Source organism: Heterodontus francisci, chromosome 1, assembly GCF_036365525.1.
Source record: "Heterodontus francisci isolate sHetFra1 chromosome 1, sHetFra1.hap1, whole genome shotgun sequence".
NCBI classification, from domain to species: Eukaryota; Metazoa; Chordata; class Chondrichthyes; order Heterodontiformes; family Heterodontidae; genus Heterodontus; species Heterodontus francisci.
In genome coordinates, this window is record NC_090371.1 from 109,581,948 (window position 1) to 109,609,242 (window position 27,295).

The 27,295-nt window shown below is 46.5% G+C and overlaps 1 protein-coding gene across 1 annotated transcript in view; it reads left to right on the plus strand.

The window, feature by feature from the left end:
• LOC137363975 (coagulation factor XI-like) overlaps positions 1-27,295 on the plus strand; it is a 79,041-nt gene that overhangs the window by 12,537 nt on the left and 39,209 nt on the right. The window contains exons 6-10 of the mRNA XM_068027619.1: positions 8,571-8,767; positions 11,534-11,662; positions 15,564-15,676; positions 15,940-16,049; positions 25,676-25,835. Coding sequence (XP_067883720.1) covers positions 8,571-8,767; positions 11,534-11,662; positions 15,564-15,676; positions 15,940-16,049; positions 25,676-25,835 — 709 coding nt within the window. The remainder of the gene's footprint in view (positions 1-8,570; positions 8,768-11,533; positions 11,663-15,563; positions 15,677-15,939; positions 16,050-25,675; positions 25,836-27,295) is intronic.

Consider the following 27,295-nt stretch of genomic DNA (forward strand, 5'->3'; position numbering starts at 1 on the left):
TATTAGAGAAGTTGAAGTCACCCATGACAACAACCCTGTTACTTCTGCACCTTTCCAAAATCTGCCTCCCAATCTGTTCCTCCGTGTCTCTGTTGCTATTGGGGGGTCTATAGAAAACTCCCAATAAAGTGACTGCTCCTTTCCTGTTTCTGACTTCCACCCATAATGACTCAGTAGACAAACCCTCCTCGACGACCTCCCTTTCTGCAGTTGTGATACTATCCCCGATTAGCAATGCCACTCCCCCACCTCTTTTACCTCCCTCCCTATTCCTTTTGAAACATCTAAACACCGGAACATCCAACATCCATTCCTGCCCCTGTGATATCCACGTCTCTGTAATGGCCACAACATCGTAGCTCCAAGTACTGATCCATGCTCTAAGTTCATCACCCTTATTCCTGACACTTCTTGCATTAAAATAGACACACTTCAACCCATCATACTGGCTGCAACTTTGCCCTGTCAACTGTCTAACCTTCCTCACAGACTCTCTGCACTCTGTTTCTGCCTGTTCAGCAGCTACCCCATCCACTGACCGTAGCTCCGGTTCCCATCCCCCTGCCAAACTAGTTTAAACCCTCCCGAAGAGCGCTAGCAAACCTCCCGCCCAGGATATTGGTGCCCCTCCAGTTCAGATACAACCCGTCCTTCTTGTACAGGTCGCACCATCCCCAGAAGGTATCCCAATGATCCACATATCTGAAGCCCTCCCTCCTACACCAGCTCTGTAGCCACGTGTTCAGCTGCACTCGCTCTCTGTTTCCAGCCTCACTAGCACACAGCACCGGTATCAATCCTGAGATTACTATCCTGCTCGTCCTGCCTTTTAGCTTCCAACCTAACTCCCTATATTCGCTTTTCAGGTCCTCATCCCTTTTCCTAGCTATGTCATTGGTACCGATGTGTACCACGACTTCTGGCTGCTCCCCCTCCCCCTTAAGAATCCTGTAGACTCGATCCGAGACATCCCTGACCCTGGCACCCGGGAGGCAACATACCATCCGGGAGTCTCTTTCGCGACCACAGAATTTCCTGTCTGTTCCTCTAACCATTGAATCTCCTATCACTATCACTCTCCTCTTCTCCCCCCTTCCCTTCTGAGCCACAGAGCCAGGCTCAGTGCCAGAGACCTGGCCGCTGTGGCTTTCCCCTGGTAGGTCGTCCCCCCCAACCGTATCCAAAACGGTATACTTATTATTGAGGGGAACGGCCACAGGGGATCCCTGCACTGTGCACCTATTCCCTTTCCCTCCCCTGACGGTCACCCAGCTACCTTTATCCTGTAACTTAGGTGTCACTACTTCCCTATAACTGCTCGCTATCACCCCCTCAGCCGCCTGAATGATCCGAAGTTCATCCAGCTCCAGCTCCAGTTCCCTAACGCGTCTGTGAGGAGCTGGAGTTGGGTGCACTTCTCACAGGTGAAGTCAGCAGGGACACAAGTGGTGACCCTTACCTCCCACATCCTGCAAGAGGAGCATGCAACTGCCCTAGCTTCCATCCCCTCTGCTCTAAATTGACACAGAGATTAAGCAAAAATAAAGGAAAACCTTAACTTACCAAACCCTCCACACAAGAGTACTTTTTTTTTGGTGAGAGGAGGAGGATGGGTGGGAGACACTACAGGTGTAGTGTTTCGGGTTTAGCCACTGCCCGAATATATATGTTCACTTACCCAGCAGTCCCCGTGTCCGCGTCCGCCAAATCACGAATAAGTACTTTATAGTGAAACTTACCTTCCCAGCTGCCCCCTGGCTCGCACTCTCACTGCTACCGCTGTTCAAAAAGAAGCTGCCGAATCGCTAGGTAAGTACTTTATAGTGAAACTTACTTTCCCAGCTGCCTCAGGAGGAAGGACGGGAGCAACACCACAGCACTGATGAAGAAGCATTGCCACCTGATGTGACACTCACAGCCAGCATCCCAGAAGCTGGCACTGCATAAACTTTAGAGGCTAGTATGGAGTTGGGATATGCACGTGGCGAGTTACTGAGCACGAGTTGGCTACAGCCAGGCCAGGGGGAAAGGATAGATTGTGTGCCAGCTCACCGGAGGGCGAGATCACAGACGCGTTCTGCTGCAGGGGTCTCGGGTGAGGACTTCGAGGGTGCGGCATACAGGAGAATCCTGGTGAATATGCACTTCGAGATGCTTGGGACATTGACAGGCTTGCTAGACAGCCTACTGTCGCTGTCAAGGAGCATGGAGGAGTCTACTTCCAATATGACACAGGGTATCAAAGAACAAAGAACAAAGAAAATTACAGCACAGGAACAGGCCCTTCGGCCCTCCAAGCCTGCGCCGATCCAAATCCTCTATCTAAACATGTCGCCTATTTTCTAAGGGTCTGTATCTCTTTGCTTCCTGCCCATTCATGTATCTGTCTAGATGCATCTTAAAAGACGCTATTGTGCCCGCGTCTACCACCTCCGCTGGCAACGCGTTCCAGGCACCCACCGCCCTCTGCGTAAAGAACTTTCCACGCATAACCCCCCTCAACTTTTCCCCTCTCACTTTGAACTCGTGACCCCTAGTAATTGAATCCCCCACTCGGGGAAAAAGCTTCTTGCTATCCACCCTGTCTATACCTCTCATGATTTTGTATACCTCAATCAGGTACCCCCTCAACCTCCGTCTTTCTAATGAAAATAATCCTAATCTACTCAACCTCTCTTCATAGCTAGCGCCCTCCATACCAGGCAACATCCTGGTGAACCTCCTCTGCACCCTCTCCAAAGCATCGACATCCTTTTGGTAATGTGGCGACCAGAACTGCACGCAGTATTCCAAATGTGGCCGAACCAAAGTCTTATACAACTGTAACATGACCTGCCAACCCTTGTACTCAATACCCCGTCCGATGAAGGAAAGCATGCCGTATGCCTTCTTGACCACTCTATTGACCTGCGTTGCTACCTTCAGGGAACAATGGACCTGAACACCCAAATCTCTCTGTACATCAATTTTCCCCAGGACTTTTCCATTTACTGTATAGTTCACTCTTGAATTGGATCTTCCAAAATGCATCACCTCGCATTTGCCCTGATTGAACTCCATCTGCCATTTCTCTGCCCAACTCTCCAATCTATCTATATTCTGCTGTATTCTCTGACAGTCCCCTTCACTATCTGCTACTCCACCAATCTTAGTGTCGTCTGCAAACTTGCTAATCAGACCACCTATACTTTCCTCCAAATCATTTATGTATATCACAAACAACAGTGGTCCCAGCACAGATCCCTGTGGAACACCACTGGTCACACGTCTCCATTTTGAGAAACTCCCTACCACTGCTACTCTCTGTCTCCTGTTGCCCAGCCAGTTCTTTATCCATCTAGCTCGTACACCCTGGACCCCATGCGACTTCACTTTCTCCATCAGCCTACCATGGGGAACCTTGTCAAATGCCTTACTGAAGTCCATGTATATGACACCTACAGCCCTTCCCTCATCAATCAACTTTGTCACTTCCTCAAAGAATTCTATTAAGTTGGTAAGACATGACCTTCCCTGCTCAAAACCATGTTGCCTATCACTGATAAGCCCATTTTCTTCCAAATGGGAATAGATCCTATCCCTCAGTATCTTCTCCAGCAGCTTCCCTACCTCTGACGTCAGGCTCACCGGTCTATAATTACCTGGATTTTCCCTGCTGCCCTTCTTAAACAAGGGGACAACATTAGCAATTCTCCAGTCCTCCGGGACCTCACCCGTGTTTAAGGATGCTGCAAAGATATCTGTTAAGGCCCCAGCTATTTCCTCTCTCGCTTCCCTCAGTAACCTGGGATAGATCCCATCCGGACCTGCGGACTTGTCCACCTTAATGCCTTTTAGAATACCCAACACTTCCTCCCTCCTTATGCCGACTTGACCGAGAGTAATCAAACATCTGTCCCTAACCTCAACATCCGTCATGTCCCTCTCCTCGGTGAATACCGATGCAAAGTACTCGTTTAGAATCTCACCCATTTTCTCTGACTCCATGCATAACTTTCCTCCTTTGTCCTTGAGTGGGCCAATCCTTTCTCTAGTTACCCTCTTGCTCCTTATATATGAATAAAAGGCTTTGGGATTTTCTTTAACCCTGTTTGCTAAAGATATTTCATGACCCCTTTTAGCCCTCTTAATTCCTCGTTTCAGATTGGTCCTACATTCCCGATATTCTTTCAAAGCTTCGTCTTTCTTCAGCCTCCTAGACCTTATGTATGCTTCCTTTTTCCTCTTAGCTAGTCTCACAATTTCACCTGTCATCCATGGTTCCCTAATCTTGCCATTTCTATCCCTCATTTTCACAGGAACATGTCTCTCCTGCACGCTAATCAATCTCTCTTTAAAAGCTTCCCACATATCAAATGTGGATTTACCTTCAAACAGCTGCTCCCAATCTACATTCCCCAGCTCCTGCCGAATTTTGGTATAGTTGGCCTTCCCCCAATTTAGCACTCTTCCTTTAGGACCACTCTCGTCTTTGTCCATGAGTATTCTAAAACTTATGGAATTGTGATCCACTATTCCCAAAGTAGTCCCCTGCTGAAACGTCAACCACCTGGCCGGGCTCATTCCCCAACACCAGGTCCAGTATGGCCCCTTCCCGAGTTGGACTATTTACATACTGCTCTAGAAAACCCTCCTGGATGCTCCTTCCAAATTCTGCTCCATTTAGACCTCTAACATTAAGTGAATCCCAGTCAATGTTGGGAAAATTAAAATCTCCTATCACCACCACCCTGTTGCTCCTACATCTTTCCATAATCTGTTTACATATTTGTACCTCTATCTCACGCTCGCTGTTGGGAGGCCTGTAGTACAACCCCAACATTGTTACCGCACCCTTCCTGTTTCTGAGTTCTGCACATATTGCCTCACTGCTTGAGTCCTCCATAGTGCCCTCCTTCAGCACAGCTGTGATATCCTCTTTGACCAGTAATGCAACTCCTCCACCACTTTTACCTCCCTCTCTATCCCGCCCGAAGCATCGATATCCTGGGATATTTAGTTGCCATTCATGCCCTTCCCTCAACCAAGTCTCAGTAATAGCAATAACATCATACTCCCAGGTACTAATCCAAGCCCTAAGTTCATCTGCCTTACCTACTACACTTCTTGCATTAAAACAAATGCATCTCAGACCACCAGTCCCTTTGCGTTCATCATCTGCTCCCTGTCTACTCTTTCCCTTACTCACGCTGACTTCATTATCTAGTTCCTTACAGGCTTTAGTTACTCCCTCCTTACTGTCCACTGACCTCCTCATTTGGTTCCCATCCCCCTGCCACATTAGTTTAAACCCTTCCCAACAGCGTTAGCAAAAGCACCCCCAAGGACATTGGTTCCAGTCCGGCCCAGTTGTAGACCGTCCAATTTGTAATAGTCCCACCTCCCCCAGAACCGGTCCCAATGTCCCAAAAATCTGAACCCCTCCCTCCTGCACCATCTCTCAAGCCACGCATTCATCCTGACTATTCTTTCATTTCTACTCTGACTATCACGTGGCACTGGTAGCAATCCGGAGATTACTACCTCTGAGGTCCTACTTTTTAACTTGGCTCCTAACTCCCTAAATTCTGCTTGTAGGACCTCATCCTGTTTTTTACCTATATCATTGGTGCCTATGTGCACAACGACAACTGGCTGTTCACCCTCCCCCTTCAGAATGTTCTGCAGCCGATCTGAGACATCCCTGACCCGTGCACCTGGGAGGCAACATATCATTCGGGAGTCTCGTTTTCGACCACAGAACCGCCTATCTACTCCCCTTACAATCGAATCCCCTATGACTATAGACCCTCCACTCTTTTTCCCGCCCTTCCGAACAGCAGAGCCAGCCACGGTGCCATGAACCTGGCTACTGCTGCCTTCCCCTGGTGAGCCATCTCCCTCAACAGTATCCTAAACGGTATACCTGTTTTGGAGGGAGATGACCGCAGAGGACACCTGCACTGCCTTCCTGCTCTTTCTCTGCCTGTTGGTCACCCATTCCCTTTCTCCCTCAGCAATCCTAATCTGCGGTGTGACCAATTCGCTAAACGTGCTATCCACGACCTCCTCAGCATCGCGGATGCTCCAAAGTGAGTCCACCCGCAGCTCCAGAGTCGTCATGCGGTCTAACAAGAGCTGCAGCTGGACACACTTCCTGCACGTGAAGGAGTCAGGGACATCAGCCGTGTCCCTGAGCTCCCACATTGAGCAAGAGGAGCATAACACGGGTCTGAGATCTCCTGCCATTTTTAATCTTAAGCTTAACTTAGTCTTAACTTAGATAAATGAAAAAGGAACGAAAAGTTTTTACTAATCACACGATAAAAAAAAAGAGAAATAGAAAAAGCCTTACCTTATCTGCACACCACCGAGATCTTTTTTTTTGCTTAGAGGAGGAGGGCGGGTGGGAGACACTACACGTGGTGTCTCGGGTTCAGAAACGGCCCAAATATATAGGTTTTTACTTACCCAGCAGCCCCCTTCCCAGCTGATCACTCGCTCGCACTCTCTGCTTCCAAATAAGCTGCTGCAATGAAAGTATTGTGTGGAGCCTGGAGCCCATCCTTTCTGTTATGGAAGTGGTGGCCAGCGTGACAGCACTTGTGGACCCAGCCGTGATGCAGTTTCTGGTGGATGATGTCTCAGCTTCCACTGCAGCATAGGCGGCAGCTAACCAATGTCTCAGTGCTGCAGTGGAAGCTCAGACAGAGGCCATGAGATCCATTCTTGCTGTCTTGCTGGATCAGACTGCTGCCAACATGGCTGTAGCTCTCAGTGCTCAAATGGGCACGAAGGCTTCGACAGCAGTCTTTGTTCCAGCAATTTTTGTTGCAATAGATTACGAGGATTGCTGAGGCACCACCCCAGTGGATGTGGCAGTGACACCATGGAGCATGAACTTGCTGCCCTCTCTCAGGAAGACACCATTTGTGCTCCCGTGCCTGCCAGTTCTCCAGTGTCTTTGCTGTTGCCTCAGCCAGTCAGTCCAGTTTGCTGCTGCCATGCTGGAGTGGTGCAATCCAAAGCTGAGCCCTGAAGGTCCAGAGCTCCTCAAGGTCATCCTGCAAAGCCATCTGCAGCCTACCCACTGAAAGTCAGCAGCCTTCCACCAGCCATTGATGTCGCACTGTGTCGGAGCACTCAGACAGGCAAGGGCACTTGCAAGACAAAAACTAAAGGAATGCACAAGGGTGCCTGGTCCATTCCCCAGGACCCAATTGCCTACATCCTAGGGTTCTAAAAGAGATAGGTGCAGAGATAGTGGACATGTTAGTTATGATTTTCTAAAATTCCCTAGATTCTAGAATGGTCCCAGCAAGTTTGAAGTTAGCAAATGAAAACTGTTATTCAAGAAAGGGAGGTTCATGGAGTTGGTGGTAATATATTAGCATGGCTAGAGTATTGGTTAATGGAGAGGAAGCAAAGAATAGGAATAAATGGGGCTTTTCAAGTTGGCAGGCTGTGACGAGTGGAGGGCTGCAAGGATCAGTGCCAGGTACTCAGCTATTTACAATCTATATTAATGACTTAGATGAAGAGACTAAGAGTAATTCATCCAAATTTGCTGATGCTACAAAACTAGGTGGGGAATGTAAGCTGTGGGGAGGATGCAAAGAGGTGGCGAAGAGATTTAGACAGGTCAGCGAGTGGGAAACAAGGTGGCAGAAAATGGGGAAATGTAAGGTTATTCACCTTGGTAGTGAGAACAGAACAGCAGAATATTTTTTAAAAGGCGTGAAACTTGTAAATGTTGAGGTTCAGAGAAATTTGGGCGCACCTGTACAAAGAACATAGAAAATTACTATGCAGGTACAGTAAGAAATTAGGAAGGCAAATGGCATGTTGGCCTTTATTGCAAGCAGTTTGGAGTACAATAATAAGGAAGCCTTGCTACAATTGTACTTGGTTTTGGTGAGACCACATCTGGAGTACTGTGTGCAGTATTGGTCTCTATAGTTAAGGAAGGATGTACTTGCATGGGAGGAGGTACAGCGAAGGTTCACTAGATTAGTTCCTGGGATGAGAGGATTGTCTTCAGACAAGAGCCTGAGTAGATTGGGCCTGTATTCTCTGGAGTTTAGAAAAATGTGGCACTAAAGAAGCAAATTTCTAGCCCATTCAGTTTATTAAGTGTGCATGTATTTTCATGTGGAGAATAAGAATAACAGCAAATGCTTTAAATCTAAAATTAATTTAAAGGGCCTGATTTATCTCCATGCAAGTAAATGGGTTTTGAGTGAGTTAAAACTCCGCCCAGAAACAGTTTCGGAATGTAAAAGATAGATTAAGATTTATAATGTGATACCATTCATCAGAATGTCTCACCATAACTAATATTCATCTTTTTCTGTCATCATCTCTAACAGGATAGTTTTCAAGCACTTGTGTTTTGATTTATATTTATTTTGACTGCATAAATATAAAGTCTTTGTAATTCAGAATGAAATGCAACTCTTGCAAAATTTTGCATGGGGACTTTACTTATCCAATCGTCAATTGAGATAATGTTCGAGTAAAGGGTAAAGAGGAGGAAGAATTTCTGAAATGTGTTCAGGAAAATTTCCTTGACCAGTATGTTCTTGGTCCAGCTAGGAAGGAGGCATTGCTGGATCTGGTGCTGGGGAATGAGGTGGACCAAGTGTCTGTGTGTGAAAACTTGGCTAAGAGTGATCATTGTATCATAAGGTTTAGATTAGGAATGGAGAAGAGCAAAGAACAATCGAAAGTAGAACTGCTAAATTGGAAGAGGGCTAACTTCAGTGGAATGAAAGGGGATCTAGCCAGGGTAAAATGAAACCAAAGACTGTAATGGAACAATGAATGATCCTTTAGAAGAAGAAGTTTCAGGTATAGTCTAGGTACATTCGAACAGGGGCAAAAGGTAAGGGAACGAAAGCTGGGGCTCCTTGGATGATTAGGGAAATAGAGATTATGATAAAACATAAAAAGAGGGTGTATGATGCATGTCAGGTGAATTCTTCAAGCAAGAACCAGGCCAAATACAATAGGTTGAGAGGGAAAGTGAAGAGGAAAATAAGACTCGAAAAGAAAGAATATGAGAATAGAATGGGAGTCAACATAAAAGGTAACACAAAAATCTTCGACTGGCATATGGATAGCAAGTGGGTAGTAAGGGGTGGGGTGAGGCCTATTAAGGACAAAGAGGGTGATGTATGCTTAGAAGTGCAGGGCAAGGCTAGAATACTTAATGAGTACTTTGTATCAGTGTTTACCAAGGTAGATAATGCTGAAAAAATTTTGGTAGAAGCGGAGATGGCAAAGGTAGTGGATGGCATGAAAATTGATAGGGAGGATGTACTGGAAAGGCTGACTATACTTAGAGTGGATAAGTACCTGGTCTGGATGGTTTGCATCCAAGGTTGCTAAAGGAAGTGGGGGTGGAGAAAGCGGCAGGGCTTGCCATAATCATCCAGTATTCCCTAGATACGGGGGAGGTGCCAGAGGATTGGAGAGTGGCAAATATGACTCCCTTGTTCAGGAAAAGGTGTAAGGACAGTTCTAGTAACTACAGACTAGTCAGTTTAACATCAGTGGTGGGTATGGGTATGGAAATAATAATCAGGGAAAAAATTAACAAGTACTTGGAGAAGTTAGGCGAATTAAGGAGAGCCAGTATGGATTTGTGATAGGCAGATTGTGCTCGACTAACATCCCTGAGAAGATCCTGGCTGTGCTACTGAAGACTTGTACTCCAGAACTAGCCACGCCTCTAGCCAAGCTGTTTCAGTACAGCTGCAAAACTGGCATCTATCGAACAATGTGGAAAATTACCCAGGTATGTTCTGTCCACAAAAAGCAGGACAAATCCAATCCGGTCAATTACCGCCCCATCAATCTACTCTCGATCATCGGCAAAGTGATGGAAGGTGTCATCGACAGTGCTATCAAATGGCATTTTAACAGCAATAACCTGCTCATTGATGCTCAGTTTGAACAGCACCTTGCAAACCCGTGGCCTCTTCCACCTAGAAGCACAAGGGCAGCAGATGCATGGGAAGACCACCTTCTGCAAGTTCCCCTCTAAGCCACACACCATCCTGACTTGGAAATATACCACAGTTCCTTCACTATCGCTGGTTCAAAATCCTGGAACTCACTCCCTAACAGCACTGTGGGTGTACCCACATCAGATGGACTGCAGTGGTTCAAGAAGGCCACTCACCACCACCTTCTCAAGGGCAATTAGGGAGGGGCAGCAAATGTTGGCCTTGCCAGCGATGCCACATCCAATGCAACGAATAAAACAAAATCCTAATTGAATTTTTTGATAAAGAAACAGAGAAGGTTGATGAAAGGATTGCAATAGATCTCTCCATGGATTTTAATAATGCTTGACAAATTACTACATAAAAGATTGGTTAACAAAATTGAGGTTTATGGAATCGCAGGGTCAGTGTCAACTTGGATAACTAATTGGCTTAAAGACAGAAAACAATGAGTCGTGGTAAAAGGATGATAGACAGCGATGTTCCCAAGTGTCATTGCTTTGTGGATATATATAAATTACCTGGATATTGGAATACAGAGTAAAATTTCAATATTTGCTGATAATACCAAACTTGGAGGTGTGGCAGATAGTGAGGATAATACAAATTGACTGCAACAGCACATAATTTAGCAGAATGAACAGACAAGTGGTGGATGGAATTTAATACAGTGAGATGTGAGGTGATGCATTTGGCAGAAAGGATAGGAAGAGGCTATATAGACTTAATGGCCCAGCTCTAAAGAGTGCACAGAGACATAGGGCTGGAGTTTACAAGCTCGCCACTGATCTTGGCAGTGAGCTTCAAAAATTGCAGTCCGCTTATGCAGACCAGACATCGTGGGGCCGGTGCAATATTCAATGTGGCTGCTCATTTAAATAACCAGGGCAGATTGCCGTCCCCACCCCTGATGACGTGGAGGAGATGGCTGGTCCGTCCCAGCAAAGAGGGGGTGGCCGGTCCGTCCCAGCAAAGAGGAGGTGGCTGGTCCGTCCCAGCAAAGAGTGGGTGGCCGGTCCGTCCCAGCAAAGAGGGGGTGGCCAGTCCGTCCCAGCAATGGCACCAGGTGCCACTGCGCAGGCGCCGATTGCCGTTTTTAAAGGGCTTCGAGCTCTACATTACAATTTAAAGTTTTAAAGCCGATAGTGCATTAACATTTATTTAAAAAAATTAAATACATGTTTCTAGCCCCTCACCCACCCCTCCCCACTAACCATACACTCGTTCCTTGCCATCTCCTCCCCCCAAAATACTTATCTTGTGTACTTGACCTTTTCCCCCACTAAAGTTCACAATCTTTTAATTTCACTCCTTCCCACCATTCACTACACCAATCATATTAGGTTGACCCCACTCCCCCTTCCTGCACTGAAATACTTACCTGCTCCCCCCTCCCCACCAGCATTATGCCTCAGATCTCCGGACGGAGATCTGAAAGCTCGGGTGTGCCGGCCACTGGCAGCAGTATCAGAGTGGAACGGATGACAGGAGCAGGTAAGTCATTAATTAGTTAATTTTAATTAATTTACCCATGTAAATTTCAGTCCCATCGCCGAGCTGCAGGCGAGCCGCCACGAGGCCTTCCTGCTGCTGGCAATATCGAGCTGGGCCTTCCCGAAGTTGAGGCCTGTGGTGGGCCATTTCTGGCCCCCTCTGCCGTGACCCCCAATGTCGTGGGGGCTATAAAATTCAGCTCATAGGGTTCATCTTTGATGGTGGCACGTGATATTGAGAGAGTAGTTAGCAAAGCATATGGGATCTTGGGTTTTATAAATAAGGTATTGAGTACAAAAGCAGAGAAGTTATGCTGAACCTTTATAAAGCTTTGGTTAGGCCCCAACTGGAATATTGCATCCAGTTGAGGTCACCACACTTTAGGAAGGATGTGAGGGCACTTGAGAGGGAGCAGAGGAAATTTACCAGAATGGTTCCAGGGATGAGGGATTTTAACTACAAGGTTAGGTTGGAGAAGCTGGGATTGTTCTCCTTGGTGCAAAAGAGATTGAGGGGATATTTCTTAGAGCACATCAGTGGAATCTGGCTCTCTGAGGGCCGCCAACCCCTCGATGGATGAAGCCATGTGCTTGTATGCCTGGGACATGGCAAAAGTCATGCATGGATGGACTCCTCCATTGCCCGCTCATGACTGCGCATGGCCTCTGGCATCATTGCCAGATGTTGCCTTACCTCTCTCTGCAACTCCAGCATGCCCTGTGGTGCCGACACCAGAGGCTTGTCATCAGCCCGGGGCTCAGCATGGGCCTGGACACCCACAGACCACTGTCAGAGGCCTCAGCTCTCATAGCCTCCATCAGCTGCTCGGGCACGTGTGTGGTGCTCTCACCAGCTTGTGACCCTGATTCTACAGCCAAGCGGAAACTCACCATGGTGAAAGTATCTGCACCGATGGAAGGTGCAAGAGAGCCATGGGATAGTGCATCCTCTGAGTTCATTCTTAAATTCTGATGAATGGCAATAATTACTCTCTTGCGCAGTGACCCGGTCTCCCCGTCAGGTATTGTGCATCTGCCTTGGCTCCCTGTTAGTTCTACAACCTCTTCCTCGGCCTGCCTAAGAGGATGTATGTCAGGGACCCCTTCACTAGTTCTGGCCGCCTCCCTCCTGTTATGGGCAGTATTCTCCTGCAAGAGGAAGGATGGAGCCACTGGCCAGAATCATCATCTGATGCTGCCTAGATCGGTGGCGGGGTGGCGAAGGAAGTGGTGCCCGGCCCGTACCGGCCGCATGGCAGTGAGCCGCCGCAATCTTCAGTGTGGCGGCTCATTTGAATGGACTGGGCAGCCTGCCTCCCCTGATCTCGTGGAGGGGGCGGCCCGTCCATCACTGGCAATGCCTGTGCGCAGGCGCTGATGCCATTTTTAAAGGGCGTTGAGCTCTTCCGGCAGATTTTAAGACTTTGGAAGACAATAATAAAAACAGATGCAGTACTTTTGGCCTTCTCCCACCTGCTTCCCCCAATGATCATAAAATTGAATGGTTGCCCTCTCCAGCTCAAAACACTTTCCTTTTCCAAATGACCATTCCCCACCCCCGCAACAAAGTGCATAAACTTTACCCCTTTGCAACATCCCCTCCACCGATGAGAAGACTTTATCGCTGCTCATCCCTATCTCCCGCACAGAATAAATGACCTGCTCCCACCTCCCAACCAGTGTGGCACCTCGATTCCCTGGACGGGGATTGGAAGATGCAGGATTGCCAGCCACTGGCATGACGTTCGCAGCAGGACTGGAAGCGACAGCGGGCATGCAATTAACTTTGGTATGCAAATTGATTTAAATTTGTAAATGCTGGGCCTGTCACCAAGCAGCTGGGGGAGGGGGCAGGGGGTGCCACTACGAGGCCTCTCTGCCTCCATGAAGATTGGGCCGGGCCCTCACGGCGTTGGGGTCAGGAGCAGGTCTCCTCCGGAGCGATCGTCAGGCCTCCTCGCCATGGACCTCGATGCCTGTGGGGGTACTAAATTCAGCCCATTATAAATTAGCATACATTTCATCATGACTGTTCTGCTACTGTGGGTCCATTGGCCCCAACTGGAGGATCTGATATTTCTCATGATAACACATGCTGTCATGGGATTTACTGGGGCTGAGCTATGAACAAGGGTGGCGTTTGTCCCAGATGCAGCCATGCATCTGTCATGATGAGGTTATAAGCTGTCTGTCATCAAGCTGGCAGAGGCACCCTCCCAATGTCGCACACCCTGTGACATGCATACACCAGAAAGAGCATTGGAACAGAGCACTCACCTTAGTTGAATGCAGGAAGTTATTGACCCTCTTCCTGCACTGGACCAAGTTATGTCAGCAGACCCCCACAGCTGCTGACCTCCTTTGCGATCATCACCCAGGCTTGCTTGGTCAGGCAGGAGGACGTCTTCTTGCCATTTCGGGGGAAGAGAACCTCTCACCTTTCCCTTGCAGCCTGGCGGAGAATCAGCAGGGAGGCATCACTGAAGCGTGGGTCCCCCCTTGGTCTAATCTCTGTCATCCTTTTCACCATTCCTGGGGGGTTGGGTGGGGGAGGGTTTGATTGTTGAAGGAAACAGTGCTGTGACTTTTTATGCCGAACAGTAAACTGCCCTTCAGTAGTCTGCAAGCAGGAGCCAATGCAGGGCTGGCTGACTTTTAAAAATGGCTCCAGCACCTGATCCACTCTCAGATGATGCTGTGATTAGTGTTTTGCCTCCCACGCCCACCACATGATTGGGGGTGACCAGCGCCTCCATTATGTAAAACACGGTGGTGCGGCCGCACATGTGACACACAGGAATGCCTTGGTTTTCCACTCCCGGTGGTGGGCTCATTAAATCCAGCCCTCTGACTGCCTGGCGGGCACCCATTCCCGCTCTGCCTGTATACCCGTAAGCTGCGGGGTGGCCACATCTATCAAAAGTTGTCCATGCAACTCTCAGCCTTGCGGATGTACTGCAGTGATGCCAGCTGTTGCTCAGGCTGCCGGTCCTTAATTGGCTCAATATCCTTGATGATGCCCCTCCACCCACCGGTGCACCTGCATGATCCAATTTGAACCCCAGTGTCAGAACTTTGTCTCTTTGGGTAAAATTCAGTCTATCGTATTAGTTTACTGGCTCTACTTGTTTATTAATTTTCTAGTGATTTGCTGATTACTCCAATCCTGCCTACTGCTCCAATAATTGCTGTACTTGCTGGTCTATGAATTGATTAGTTTACTGGTGTCTGTTGGGCTTCATAAATTTATTGATTTGTTGGTGTGTTCCCTGCTATTTAAATTTATTAATTCCCTGGTGCTAACCTCTCCATTAACATTTTGTTCTGATAACAGGTGAAACACTCGGGAAATAATTACCTGTCATTTCTTTTTACAAATACTAAGTCACTTTGGAGCAGAGGACTTTCTCTACTATAGGTTGAGGAGCTGGGAGCTGAAAATCAAAATAAATGCTTCATTATCACTGATAATGTGTAATTAATGTGTGACGAGTTTACATAAGCTATTATAAATAAATAATATATATTATAAATAGCATAGGAATTTATAATGGGAAAAACTGCCAACAGGAAGTACGATTTTTCTTTAGACAGGAATACAAGCTGACATAAGGCTTTTATTTTGATATATGAATAGATGATAGATACTCTAATTGTAACCATTGACAAGAGGTTGGTAAGTAACTGTCAGGAAAGAAGAGCAAGACTCTCTAATGTATTCATCTAAATATAATTTGTCCTGGTACCCAATTGTATCATTCACTGTAAACCTTCTTGACATCAACTATATGAATAACATACAGATATGTTTTGTTGAGCCAATATATTGTATCACTGTTATTAAATTGGAGTATCAGTGATCTTAGTACCAGAATGGGAGCCCTGGTCAGCTTTATCCTTTCATGTATCTGATGGGTTTTTAGATTTATTTATTTCTTTTATCACCAAAGTTTTTATAACAAATAACTATTTACATAAACAGAGAGTTTTACAGTGCATATTCAAACTCATTTTCAAATAATTTCACAGCCTGTGCTTCCAATGTTTATGAGGGATTGGATTTTCTGGGGAATGACTTCTTATAAGCACAGTTGATGTGAAGAAATATCAGGATTGTCAAGAAGAGTGTACGGAGGATCGCCATTGCCAGTTCTTCACATATGTAACACAAGATTACCATAATGTTGTTCAGCGGTAGGTTCATAAATTTATAAATCCATATCTAAGCAAAATTGATGTAACCAGTCCTGAATCCTGCTTTTGTTTTCACATGTTCACAGTCAGTCTAGAACTAGAATAAATACAGGAACCTATAGAATCATTGATTTATCAGCAAGCCACAAAGATGGAAGTGCAATAAGCAAATAAAGTGTCTACAAACATGAGGTTGTATCTTTGTCTCATTGGATTGCTAGAACATAGAGAAGTTTACTGTGTGCTTATTTTGTCCCCTTTAGTCAGATCTGCTATCTTAAAAAGAGTGAAAAAGGAATTCCACCAAGAATTAATATTCTTGAAAATGTTGTATCTGGATTTTCCTTAAATGGATGTGGATTATCTGCTGCAGGTAAAGGAATGCCTGATTCAATCTTTTGTTGTACAAAATGAATTAGTCAGAGCTGATTTTTAACAGCATGACCGTAAGCATTGTATAAATGTGTATACATATTTGGAATAACTGATTGAACTCAGTTGGCCTCCAGTTTTATTCAGAGTTGGTGGGCGAGATTTTAAAGCCTCTCCGCCACCGGGAATGGCAGGCGGGGGGTGGGTGGGCAATGAAGATTGGTATGGAGGAGGCCCAACGGCGGCAGGCCCCACACCGATCTTGGCAGTGGCGAGGCTGCAGTGCTGCATCTTCGAATCCCCTTTGGGGGAAATGTGGCATGACACGTGTGGGGAGGGGGGAGGAGATGTTTTCCTCTGTGCGGAAGGAGGGGAGCGGGATTAGAATGCCTCGGATTGGTCTGCGGTGGGGGGGAAGGGGTAAAGGACAAAGGTTCCGAACGTTGTGGGGGTGGGGGGGGAAGGTCAAATTTCACGTTACGAATTTCGGGCGCGGGGGAGGAAACGGCAGGAATGTTGTGATATGACATTGGAGGGATGGGAGGTGGGAGAGTGCATATTTTATTCATTTTGTAAATGTGACTGTAACCGACCCTTTAAAATTCAAATGCACATTGAGGGCTGTAATCCCTTTAAGAATGGCATGGGTGCCTGCGCATTGGCGCCGGACGCTGTTGCCGGCGACGGCTTGCCCGCCCCCTCCGTGTCATCAGAGGGGCGGGTGCCACAGTCATGCAAATGAGCAGCCACGTTTGAAATCACGGCAGCTCCATGATGTGGTCTCCGTGCGTGCGGGCCAGATTTCTTTACACCTGCTGCCTATTTCGAAGTCTTAAAATGCAGCCCAAAATTTGGTATGTTCGACATTTCAGAATTATGGAACAAAAATAACAATTGCATTATTTATGTAAGTAATTTAAGACTGTCTTTGGGGCAGTTAGAGACTGAGAAGTAACCTCCTTTATATGACTGAAATGTCACTTGTGAGTTCACCTGATGCCATTATGTTAAATGTAAGTGAGGAATCAACTAGGGATCAAGCTATTTTAGGTTCAGTATTATGTAATGAGAAAGGGCAAATTAATAACCTTGCTGTAAAGGAGCCATTAGGAAATAGTGACCTCTATATGATAGAATTTTATATTAAGCTTGACAGTGATATAGTTCATTCTGAAACTAGGGTCTTAAACCTGAACAAAGGAAACTATGAAGGTCTGGGAGCTAGCCATAGCCAAGTTAGCTATGGTGGATTGGAAAAATATATGAAAAGATTTGATGGTAGACAGGCAATGGCTAGTATTTGAAGAAGTATTTACATGGTTTACAGCAAATATTCATTCCTCTAAGACACAAAAACCCAACAGGAAAGGTGAATCAACCGTGGCTAACAAAAGAAGTTAACGATTGCATTAGAACAAAGGAAATGGCTTATAAAGTCGCCAGAAAATGTGGTAATCCCAAGGATTGGGAGCAATTTAGAATCCAGCAAAAGAGGTCCAAGAAACTGATAAAGAAAGGGAAAAGCGAGTATGAATGCAATCTAATGAGAAACATAAAAGCAATCTGTAAAAGCTTCTTTAGGTATGTGAAAAGGAAATGATTAGCAAGGACAAATGTGGGTCCATTACAGGCGGAGACAGGAGAAGTTGTGGTGGAGAATGGGGAAATGGTGGAGAGACTAAACAATTACTTGGCCGGAATTTTACACCCCTCCCCCAAAAGAGCGGGATGGTGGCGGGGAGGGGGCGTAAAATGGAGTGGGAGGCTCGGGGGGCCCTTCCTGACCCGCTTCCTCTTCCGCCGCCATTTTGCACGGGGTGGCGATGGCGGGAAATGGCCCGTCCGCTCCAGGCCAATCAAGGCCCTTAAGTGGACAATTGACGGCCACTTAACAGCTTTCGCCCGCTGCCACGGGGATTTTATCCTTGGCCAATTGGGCAGCTCAGGCCTGAGAAAAGCCACCTGACAAAAGCAGGCAGCTCTCTGACGGCCTGGCAGGAGGGTGGGGTGCCCCTCCTTATCAGGCACCTTGTGTCCGATGGAGGGCCGCCCCCAATGCCCTAATTACCCCCAACGTCCAACACGCCCCGACCCTCCCAATCGACCTCCCTTGCCTTGCCGGGGCCCGACTGATTACCCCCGGCGAGGCCCCAAAAACCTACCTTTACACGGGGCTGTCCTTCCTCTTCTTCGCGAAGTTACATTGCAGTCTCAGCTGTCGTCACCACTCTTGGGACTAAGAGCTGCCAGCCTGCCGATTGGCCTGCAGCTCCATTAGGCGTGATTTCCTGCCTCAATGAGGTGGAAGTCCCGCCTCAGACCTATTATGGGCCTGGGGACAGTAAAATCCGGACTGGATCCCCAGGCCAGGCTGAGGCTGGATCATCACTGACTTTTCGGTCCGTGTATGGCTCCCATCTGACCAGAATAAAATTCAACCCTATGTGTCTGTCTTCACAGAGGAAGCTACAGAAAATCTCCCAGAAATACTGGGGACTTGTAAAAATGGGGAAGAAAAAGAAATTAGCATCAATAAAGAGGTGGTACTCAAAAAATTAACTGGATTGAAGGTTGATAAATCCCCTGGACCAGATGAGCTACATTCCAGAGTATTGAAGAAAGTGGCTATAGAGACAGTGGATGCATTGGTGGTTATCTTTCAAAATTCTATAGACTCTGGAAGGGTTCCTGCAGACTGGAAAGTAGCAAATGTAACCCCACTATTTAAGAAGTGAGCAAGAGAGAAAATGGAGAACTACAGCCCTGTTAGTTTGACATCAGTAGTAGGGAAAATGTTAGAACCTAATATAAAGGATGTGATGACTGGACACTTGGAAAATAGTTAAATGATTGGGCAGAGTCAACAAGGATTTATGAAAGGGAAACCATGTTTCACAAACCTGTTGGGGTTTTTAGAGGACATTACTTGTAGCATAGATAAAGGAGAAGCAGTGGATGTGGTGTATTTGGATTTTCAGAAGGCTTTTGATAAGGTCCCACACAGGAAGCTGGTAAACAAAATTAGAGCACATTGGATGGTGGTAATATACTGGTATGGATTGAGAATTGGTTAGCAGACTGAAGCAGAGAGTAGGAATAAATGGGTCATTCTCAGGATGGCAGGCTGTTACTAGTGGGGTAGCGCAAGAATCAGTGCTTGGGCCATAGCTGTGCACAATCTATATAAATGATTTGGATGTGGGGACCAAATGTAATATTTCCAACTTTGCTGTTGACACAAAACGAGGTGGGAATGTAAGTTGTGAGAACGATGCAAGGAGGCTTCAAGGGATTTGAACAGATTAAGTGAGTGGTCAAGAACATGGCAGATGAAATATAATGTGAATAAGTGCGAAGTGATCCACTTTGGTAGAAAAAAACCAAACAACAGAGTATTTCTTAAATGGTGAGAGATTGGGAAGTGTTGCTGTCTAAAGAGACCAGGGTGTCCTTGTTCATGAGTTACTAAAAGCTAGTATACAGGTGCAACAAGCAATTAAGAAGGCAAATGATATGTTGGCCTTGATTGCAAGGGGATTTGAATACAGGAGTAAAGATGTCTTGGTGCAGTTGTATAGATCCTTGGTGAGACCACACCTGGAGAATTGTGTACAGTTTTGGTCGCCTTATCTAAGGTAGGATATACTTACCATAGAGGGAGTGCAACGGAAGTTCACCAGACTGATCCCTGGGATGGGGAACTGTCTTATGAGGAGAGATTGCAGAAACTGGGCCTGTATTCTCTAGAGTTTCGAAGAATGAGAGGTGATCTCATTGAAACTTACAAAATTCTTACAGGGCGTGACAGGGTAGATGTGGATGGGATGTTTCCTCTGGCTGGTGAGTCTAGAACCAGGGGCCACAGTCTTAGAATAGGGACAGGCCATTTAGGACTGAGATAAGGAGGAATTTCTTTACTCAGAGGGTGGTGAATCTGTGAGAATTCTCACCCCAGAGGGCTGTGGAAGCTCAATCGTTGAGCATGTCCAAGACAGAAATCGATAGATTTTCAGATACTAATGGCATCAAGGGATATGGGGATAGCACAGGAAAGTGGCGTTGAGGTAGATGATCAGCCATGATCTAGTTGACAGGCAGAGCAGGCTCGACAGGCCAAAAAGCCTAGTCCTGCTCCTATTTCCTATGTTCCTCTGTTCCTACTGAACCACATAAACCTAGAAGGTTCCAAGTTAGATTTGTGTTGTGTGCTCATTTGCGATGGTAGTAAACTTTTTTTTTATTCATTCATGGAATGTCGGCATCACTGGCCAGGCCAGCATTTATTGCCCATCCCTAATTGCCCTTGAGAAGGTGGTGGTGAGCTGCCTTCTTGAACCGCTGCAGTCCATGTGAGGTTGGTACACCCACAGTGCTATTAGGAAGGGGGTTCCAGGATTTTGACCCAGCGACAATGAAGGAACGGCGAGATAGTTCCAAGTCAGGATGGTGTGCTTTACAGTTAGTCTCTGTGTTCCTGGGGAAAATCATCCAGGGTTTGCTGTTCATTGAGCTCTGCTGGAAAGTGTTCAACTGTTAATGCTGGCTGAGGAGACGATCAGGCTTGTCTGCAATGTCTACCATGGTTAAATAGACTGCTGACATTTAAAGCAGCACTTACCTCAGTTTATTACCTGACTTTGGGCATATCAGGGCAACAACAACAACTTGCATTTATATAGCACCTTTAATGTAATAAAATATCTCAAGCTGCTGTGCAGGAGCGTTATCTAACAAAATATGACACTGAACCATGTAACAAGATAATAGGGCAGATTATCAAAAGCTTAGTCGAAGAGGTGGGTTTTAAGGTAACTTGGGGAGCAAAAGATAGATTTGCATCCCAATGTATTTTCCAGTAGGTAGGACCAGCAGTGTGAGGCGCATCCACATCAAGTAGGCAGGTACTTCATTCTATTAGGTTTTTGGGAGCATATCAGATCGGCACACCAATTTCCAAAGTTATAATGTCCAGAGTACATGAGATTAAGAGCACCCTTTAACGTGCAAATTTGACTAGGGTGCACTTTTCCTCTTCCACTACCAGTCTGATTTTTAGATCCACCAAACTCACACCTGAAGTTGTACTTGTGATCTGACAGAGTAAAATTGCTTGTAAGTAGTTCACTTCCATTTCATCTGTCTAAATACCTGGAATATCTAGAGTATCTGGAAAGCATAAACGGGATTGGGCAAAGCCAGCATGGGTTTACGAAAGGGAAATCATGCTTAACAAATCTACTGGAGTTTTTTGAGGATGTAACTAGTAGAATAGATAAGGGAGAACCTGTGGACGTGGTGTATTTGGGTTTTCAGAAAGCTTTTCAGAATGCTTGCCTTCATCGGTCGGGGCAAAGAGTATAAAAATTGGCAAGTCATGCTGCAGCTGTACAGAACTTTAGTTAGGCCACACTTGGAATATTGTGTGCAATTCTGGTCGCCACACTACCAGAAGGACGTGGAGGCTTTGGAGAGGGTACAGAAGAGGATGTTGCCTGGTCTGGAGGGCATTAGCTATGAGGAGAGGTTGGATAAACTCGGATTGTTTTCACTGGAACGACGGAGGTGGAGGGGCGACACGATAGAGGTTTACAAAGTTATGAGCGGCATGGACAGAGTGGATAGTCAGAAGCTTTTTCCCAGGGTGGAAGAGTCAGTTACTCGGGAACATAGGTTTAAGGTGCGAGGGGCAAAGTTTAGAGGGGATGTGCGAGGCAAGTTCTTTACACGGGGGGTGGTGAGTGCCTGGAACTTGCTGCCGGGGGAGGTGGTGGAAGCAGATATGATAGCGACGTTTAAGAGGCATCTTGACAAATACCTGAATAGGAAGGGAATAGAGGGATATGGTCCCCGGAAGTGCAGAAGGTTTTAGTTTAGGCAGGCATCAAGATCGGCACAGGCTTGGAGGGCCGAATGGCCTGTTCCTGTGCTGTATTGTTCTTTGTTCTTTTGATAAGGTCCCACATAAGAGATTAGTGAGTAAAATTAAACCACATGGGATTGGGAGTAATATACTGGCATGGATTGAGAATTGGTTGACAGACAGGAAAGAGAGTAGGAATAAACGAGTCTTTTTCCGGGTGGCAGGCAGTGACTAGTGGGGTACCGCAGGGATCAGTGCTTGGGCCCCAGCTATTCACAATATATATTAATGACTTGGGTGAGGGAACTAAATGTAACATTTCCAAGTTTGCAGACGACACAAAGCTGGGGGTGGGGGGTCGGGGGGGGGGGTGTGGTGGGTGGTGCGGGGGTGGAGTGAGCTGTGAGGAGAATGCAAAGAGGCTCCAATGTGATTTGGACAAGTTGGGTGAGTGGGCAAATTCATGGCCGATGCAGTATAATGTGGATAAATGTGAGGTTATCATCACATTAACCATCAAGAAGATCGCCCCCCTCAAATCTAAATCAGGGGACATAATCACTGACCAACGCAAACAAATGGACCGCTGGGTGGAGCACTACCTAGAACTGTACTCCAGGGAGAATGTTGTCACTGAGACTGCCCTCAACGCAGCCCAGCCTCTACCAGTCATGGATGAGCTGGACATACAGCCAACAAAATCGGAACTCAGTGATGCCATTGATTCTCTAGCCAGCGGAAAAGCCCCTGGGAAGGACAGTATTTCCCCTGAAATAATCAAGAGTGCCAAGCCTGCTATACTCTCAGCACTACATGAACTGCTATGCCTGTGCTGGGACGAGGGAGCAGTACCTCAGGACATGCGCGATGCCAATATCATCACCCTCTATAAAAACAAAGGTGACCGCGGTGACTGCAACAACTGCCGTGGAATCTCCCTGCTCAGCATAGTGGGGAAAGTCTTTGCTCAAGTCGCTCTAAACAGGCTCCAGAAGCTGGCCGAGCGCGTCTACCCTGAGGCACAGTGTGGCTTTCGTGCAGAGAGATCGACCGTCGACATGCTGTTCTCCCTTCGTCAGATACAGGAGAAATGCCGCGAACAACAGATGCCCCTCTACATTGCTTTCATTGATCTCACCAAAGCCTTTGACCTCGTCAGCAGACGTGATCTCTTCAGACTACTAGAAAAGATTAGATGTCCACCAAAGCTACTAAGTATCATCACCTCATTCCATGACAATATGAAAGGCACAATTCAACATGGTGGCTCCTCATCAGACCCCTTTCCTATCCTGAGTGGCGTGAAACAGGGCTGTGTTCTCGCACCCACACTTTTTGGGATTTTCTTCTCCCTGCTGCTTTCACATGCGTTCAAGTCCTCTGAAGAAGGAATTTTCCTCCACACAAGATCAGGGGGGCAGGTTGTTCAACCTTGCCTGTCTAAGAGCGAAGTCCAAAGTACGGAAAGTCCTCATCAGGGAACTCCTCTTTGCTGACGATGCTGCTTTAACATCTCACACTGAAGAGTGCCTGCAGAGACTCATCGACAGGTTTGCGGCTGCCTGTAATGAATTTGGCCTAACCAGCAGCCTCAAGAAAATGAACATCATGGGGCAGGACGTCAGAAATGCTCCATCCATCAATATTGGCAACCACGCTCTGGAAGTGGTTCAAGAGTTCACCTACCTAGGCTCAACTATCACCAGTAACCTGTCTCTCGATGCAAAAATCAACAAGCGCATGGGAAAGGCTTCTACTGCTATGTCCAGACTGGCCAAGAGAGTGTGGGAAAATGGCGCACTGACACGGAACACAAAAGTCCGAGTGTATCAAGCCTGTGTCCTCAGTACCTTGCTCTATGGCAGCGAGGCCTGGACAACGTATGTCAGCCAAGAGCGACGTCTCAATTCATTCCATCTTTGCTGCCTCCGGAGAATACTTGGCATCAGGTGGCAGGACCGTATCTCCAACACAGAAGTCCTCGAGGCGGCCAACATCCCCAGCTTATACACACTACTGAGTCAGCGGCGCTTGAGATGGCTTAGCCATGTGAGCCGCATGGAAGATGGCAGGATCCCTAAAGACACATTGTACAGCGAGCCCGCCACTGGTATCAGACCCACCGGCCGTCCATGTCTCCACTTTAAAGACGTCTGCAAACGCAACATGAAGTCCTGTGACATTGATCACAAGTCGTGGGAATCAGTTGCCAGCGTTCGCCGGAGCTGGCGGGCAGCCATAAAGGTGGGGCTAAAGTGTGGCGAGTCGAAGAGACTTAGCAGTTGGCAGGAAAAAAGACAGAGGCGCAAGGAGAGAGCCAACTGTGTAACAGCCCCAACAAACAAATTTTTCTGCAGCACCTGTGGAAGAGTCTGTCACTCTAGAATTGGCCTTTATAGCCACTCCAGGCGCTGCTCCACACACCACTGACCACCTCCAGGCGCTTACCCATTGTCTCTTGAGACAAGGAGGTCAAAGATATCCACTTTGTTTGTAAAAACAGAAAGGCAGATTATTATCTGAATGGTGATAGATTGGGAAAGAGGGAGGTGCAATGAGACCTGGGTGTCCTTGTACACCAGTTGCTGAAAGCAAACATTCAGGTGCAGCAAGTAATTATGAAGGCGAATGGTATGTTGGCCCTCTTTTGTAAGAGGATTTGAGTACAGGAGCCAGGATGTCTTACTGCAGGTATAAAGGGCCTTGGTGAGACCACATCTGGAGTATTGTGTGCAGTTTTGGTCTCCTTATCTGAGGAAGGATGTTCTTGCCATGGAGGGAGTGCAAAGAAAATTTACTTGGCTGATTCTTGGGATGGCAGGATTGACGTATGAGGAGAGATTGGGTCGACTAGGCCTATATTCACTAAAGTTTAGAAGAATGAGAGGGGATCTCATAGAAACCTATAAAATTCTAACAGGACTCGACAGGCTAGATGCAGGGAGGATGTTCCCGATGGCTGGGGAGTCCAGAACCAGGGGTCACAGTCTCAGGATACGGGATATGCCATTTAGAACCGAGATGAGGAGAAGTTTCTTCACTCAGAGGGTGGTGAACCTGTGCAATTCTGTATCGCAGAAGGCAGTGGAGGCCAAGTCATTAAATATATTCAAGAAGGAGATAGATATATTTCTTAATGCCAAAAGGATCAAGGGATATGGGGAGAAAGCAGGAACAGGGTACCGAATTAGATAATCAGCCATGATCTTTTTTGAATGGCGGAGCAGGCCTGAAGGGTCGAATGGCCGAATCCTGCTCCTATTTTTTATGTTTCTAAAACCTGCTATTTGCCATTCTGACAATAATAATACAAAAGAGGAAAATCTATGCTTCACTGACTAGTCTCATCAATGGAGAATGGAGAATGGAGAGTTTGACTTCAACAAATTACTGAAAAGTGGCTGATAGCATCTGCTATCACACTGCAGCAATACCTTGAGGGGAGGAGTGGTGAAAACAGTTTAGCTTTTTGATTACCGTTAACAATAAGAAATCCCTGAGCAGATTGGGCTATTGCTGGTAACCCAAAGAACTGCAGACTGACCAAATAGCTATCAATACTTTAAAATATACAGAATAGGAGGAAACTTTCCTCTCCACTATGTGTAATGAAATGGTAAATCCAATCTTTATAAATGAGTTAATAATTTCATTACTCAGAGCACACAGAAGAAATCTTCACCCATTGTTCTTCCTTCTTGGACATTTAAAATATTGTAGGATTTCTGCAATCTATTGAAGTCTTTTTCATTTTATCTTATCTACAGTTTGCAAGAAGGCGCTTTTGCATGATGTTGATTTTCCTGGAAATGATATTACTCGTGTACTGGCTCCCAATGCTGAGACATGTCAACTGATTTGCACATACTATCCCAATTGTTTGTTTTTTACATACTTAAGAAACAAATGGAACAAGGACTCCAGGAAGTAAGTCTTTGTTAAAATAAATCAATGTATTTACTTGGTCCAAGTGAGCTGTAATATTCAAGCAAAATACTGCAGACACTGGATATCTGAAATAAAAACAGAAATGCTGGAATCACTCAGCAGGTTTGGAAACGTCTTTGGAGAGAGAAAACTGAGATAATGAGAATAATTTTAACTGCTAAGGGGCACTGGTTCGGGTGCAGGAAACCCGACATTATCCTGCTCACTTCTGGCTTTTACCGGGGCACTTTGTGAGGTGTGTGAGAAATGCCGGTGGAGCTGTAATGCCAGTCATTTAAATATTTAAATATTCAATTAATTGTGCCTTTAACCCAGGATTTTGGCTTCAACAGCCAGCACACTGGTTTCCCTCAGCTGTGTGGAACTCGCCAGGGTCATCAAGGTGTGAGCACAGTGGGGAATGATTGTTCGATGAAACTGACTGTCTGGAAAGTCTTTCAAGACAGAAATTGAATGGCTGCTGTCATGCCTATGTGAAAGACTTGTGCTCACAGCACTTGTACTGAAAGTGTACTTTCATGGCTTTAGAGGTGATTTCCAGCTTTTTGGAAGTCTTTTCACCTTTCTTGGACTTTGCCCATTTTGATTTGCACTTCCCTGCAGTCACTGCAGCTTCTGCAGCTATAGCATGGACCTCTGATGAGGAATAAGAGGAGCAGCCACACCAACACCAGCAGCAGCAGGAGCAGCAACATCATTAACAGCAGCTGCTTTCTCTGCAGCCACATGCTGCTCCACAGGGCAGAAGGGATGGACACAGAGCTCCAGCTCAAAGGAGGTGAAACCCTCCCCCAACACAGGGTTGACACACATCTCGAGATTTGTGAGCAAAAGTGCATCAGGAGGCTCAGGCTTTGTGGCAGGTTGTTGCTGACATCTGCAGCCTCCTGGAACAAGACCTATTTCCAAAAGGGCCAGGTGGGCATGCGTTATCAATGACTGTCAAGATCACCACACCCTGAATTTCTGTGCTCCAGGCTCCTTCCAGGGAACTGCTGGTGACATCTCCAGAATTTCACAATCTGCTGCCCAAAAGTGTATTCCCTAAATGACCAAAGGCATGTTTGCCAAGGCCACCACTTGTGTCCAATTTGACAATGATGAGGCCAGTCAGACACAGAGGGCTCTCACATTTGCTGCCGTGACTGGATTCCCACAGGTACAGGGAGTTATAGACTGCACACATGAAGCAATCATGGTGCCTTCAGATTAACTTGGAGCATTGATCAATTGGAAGGGATTTCACTCCATCAATGTTCAGTTCGTAAGCGATCACCAGAAGACTTTATTGCATATCTGTGTAAGATATCCTGGAAGCTGCCTTCATTCCTTCATTCTGCCACAGTTACATCTCCCACAGGTTTTTCTACCTCCGTACAGAGTGAGAGGGTGACGCCTGATGACGGGCACCTGTGATGCTGTGTTGCTCATCCTAAACA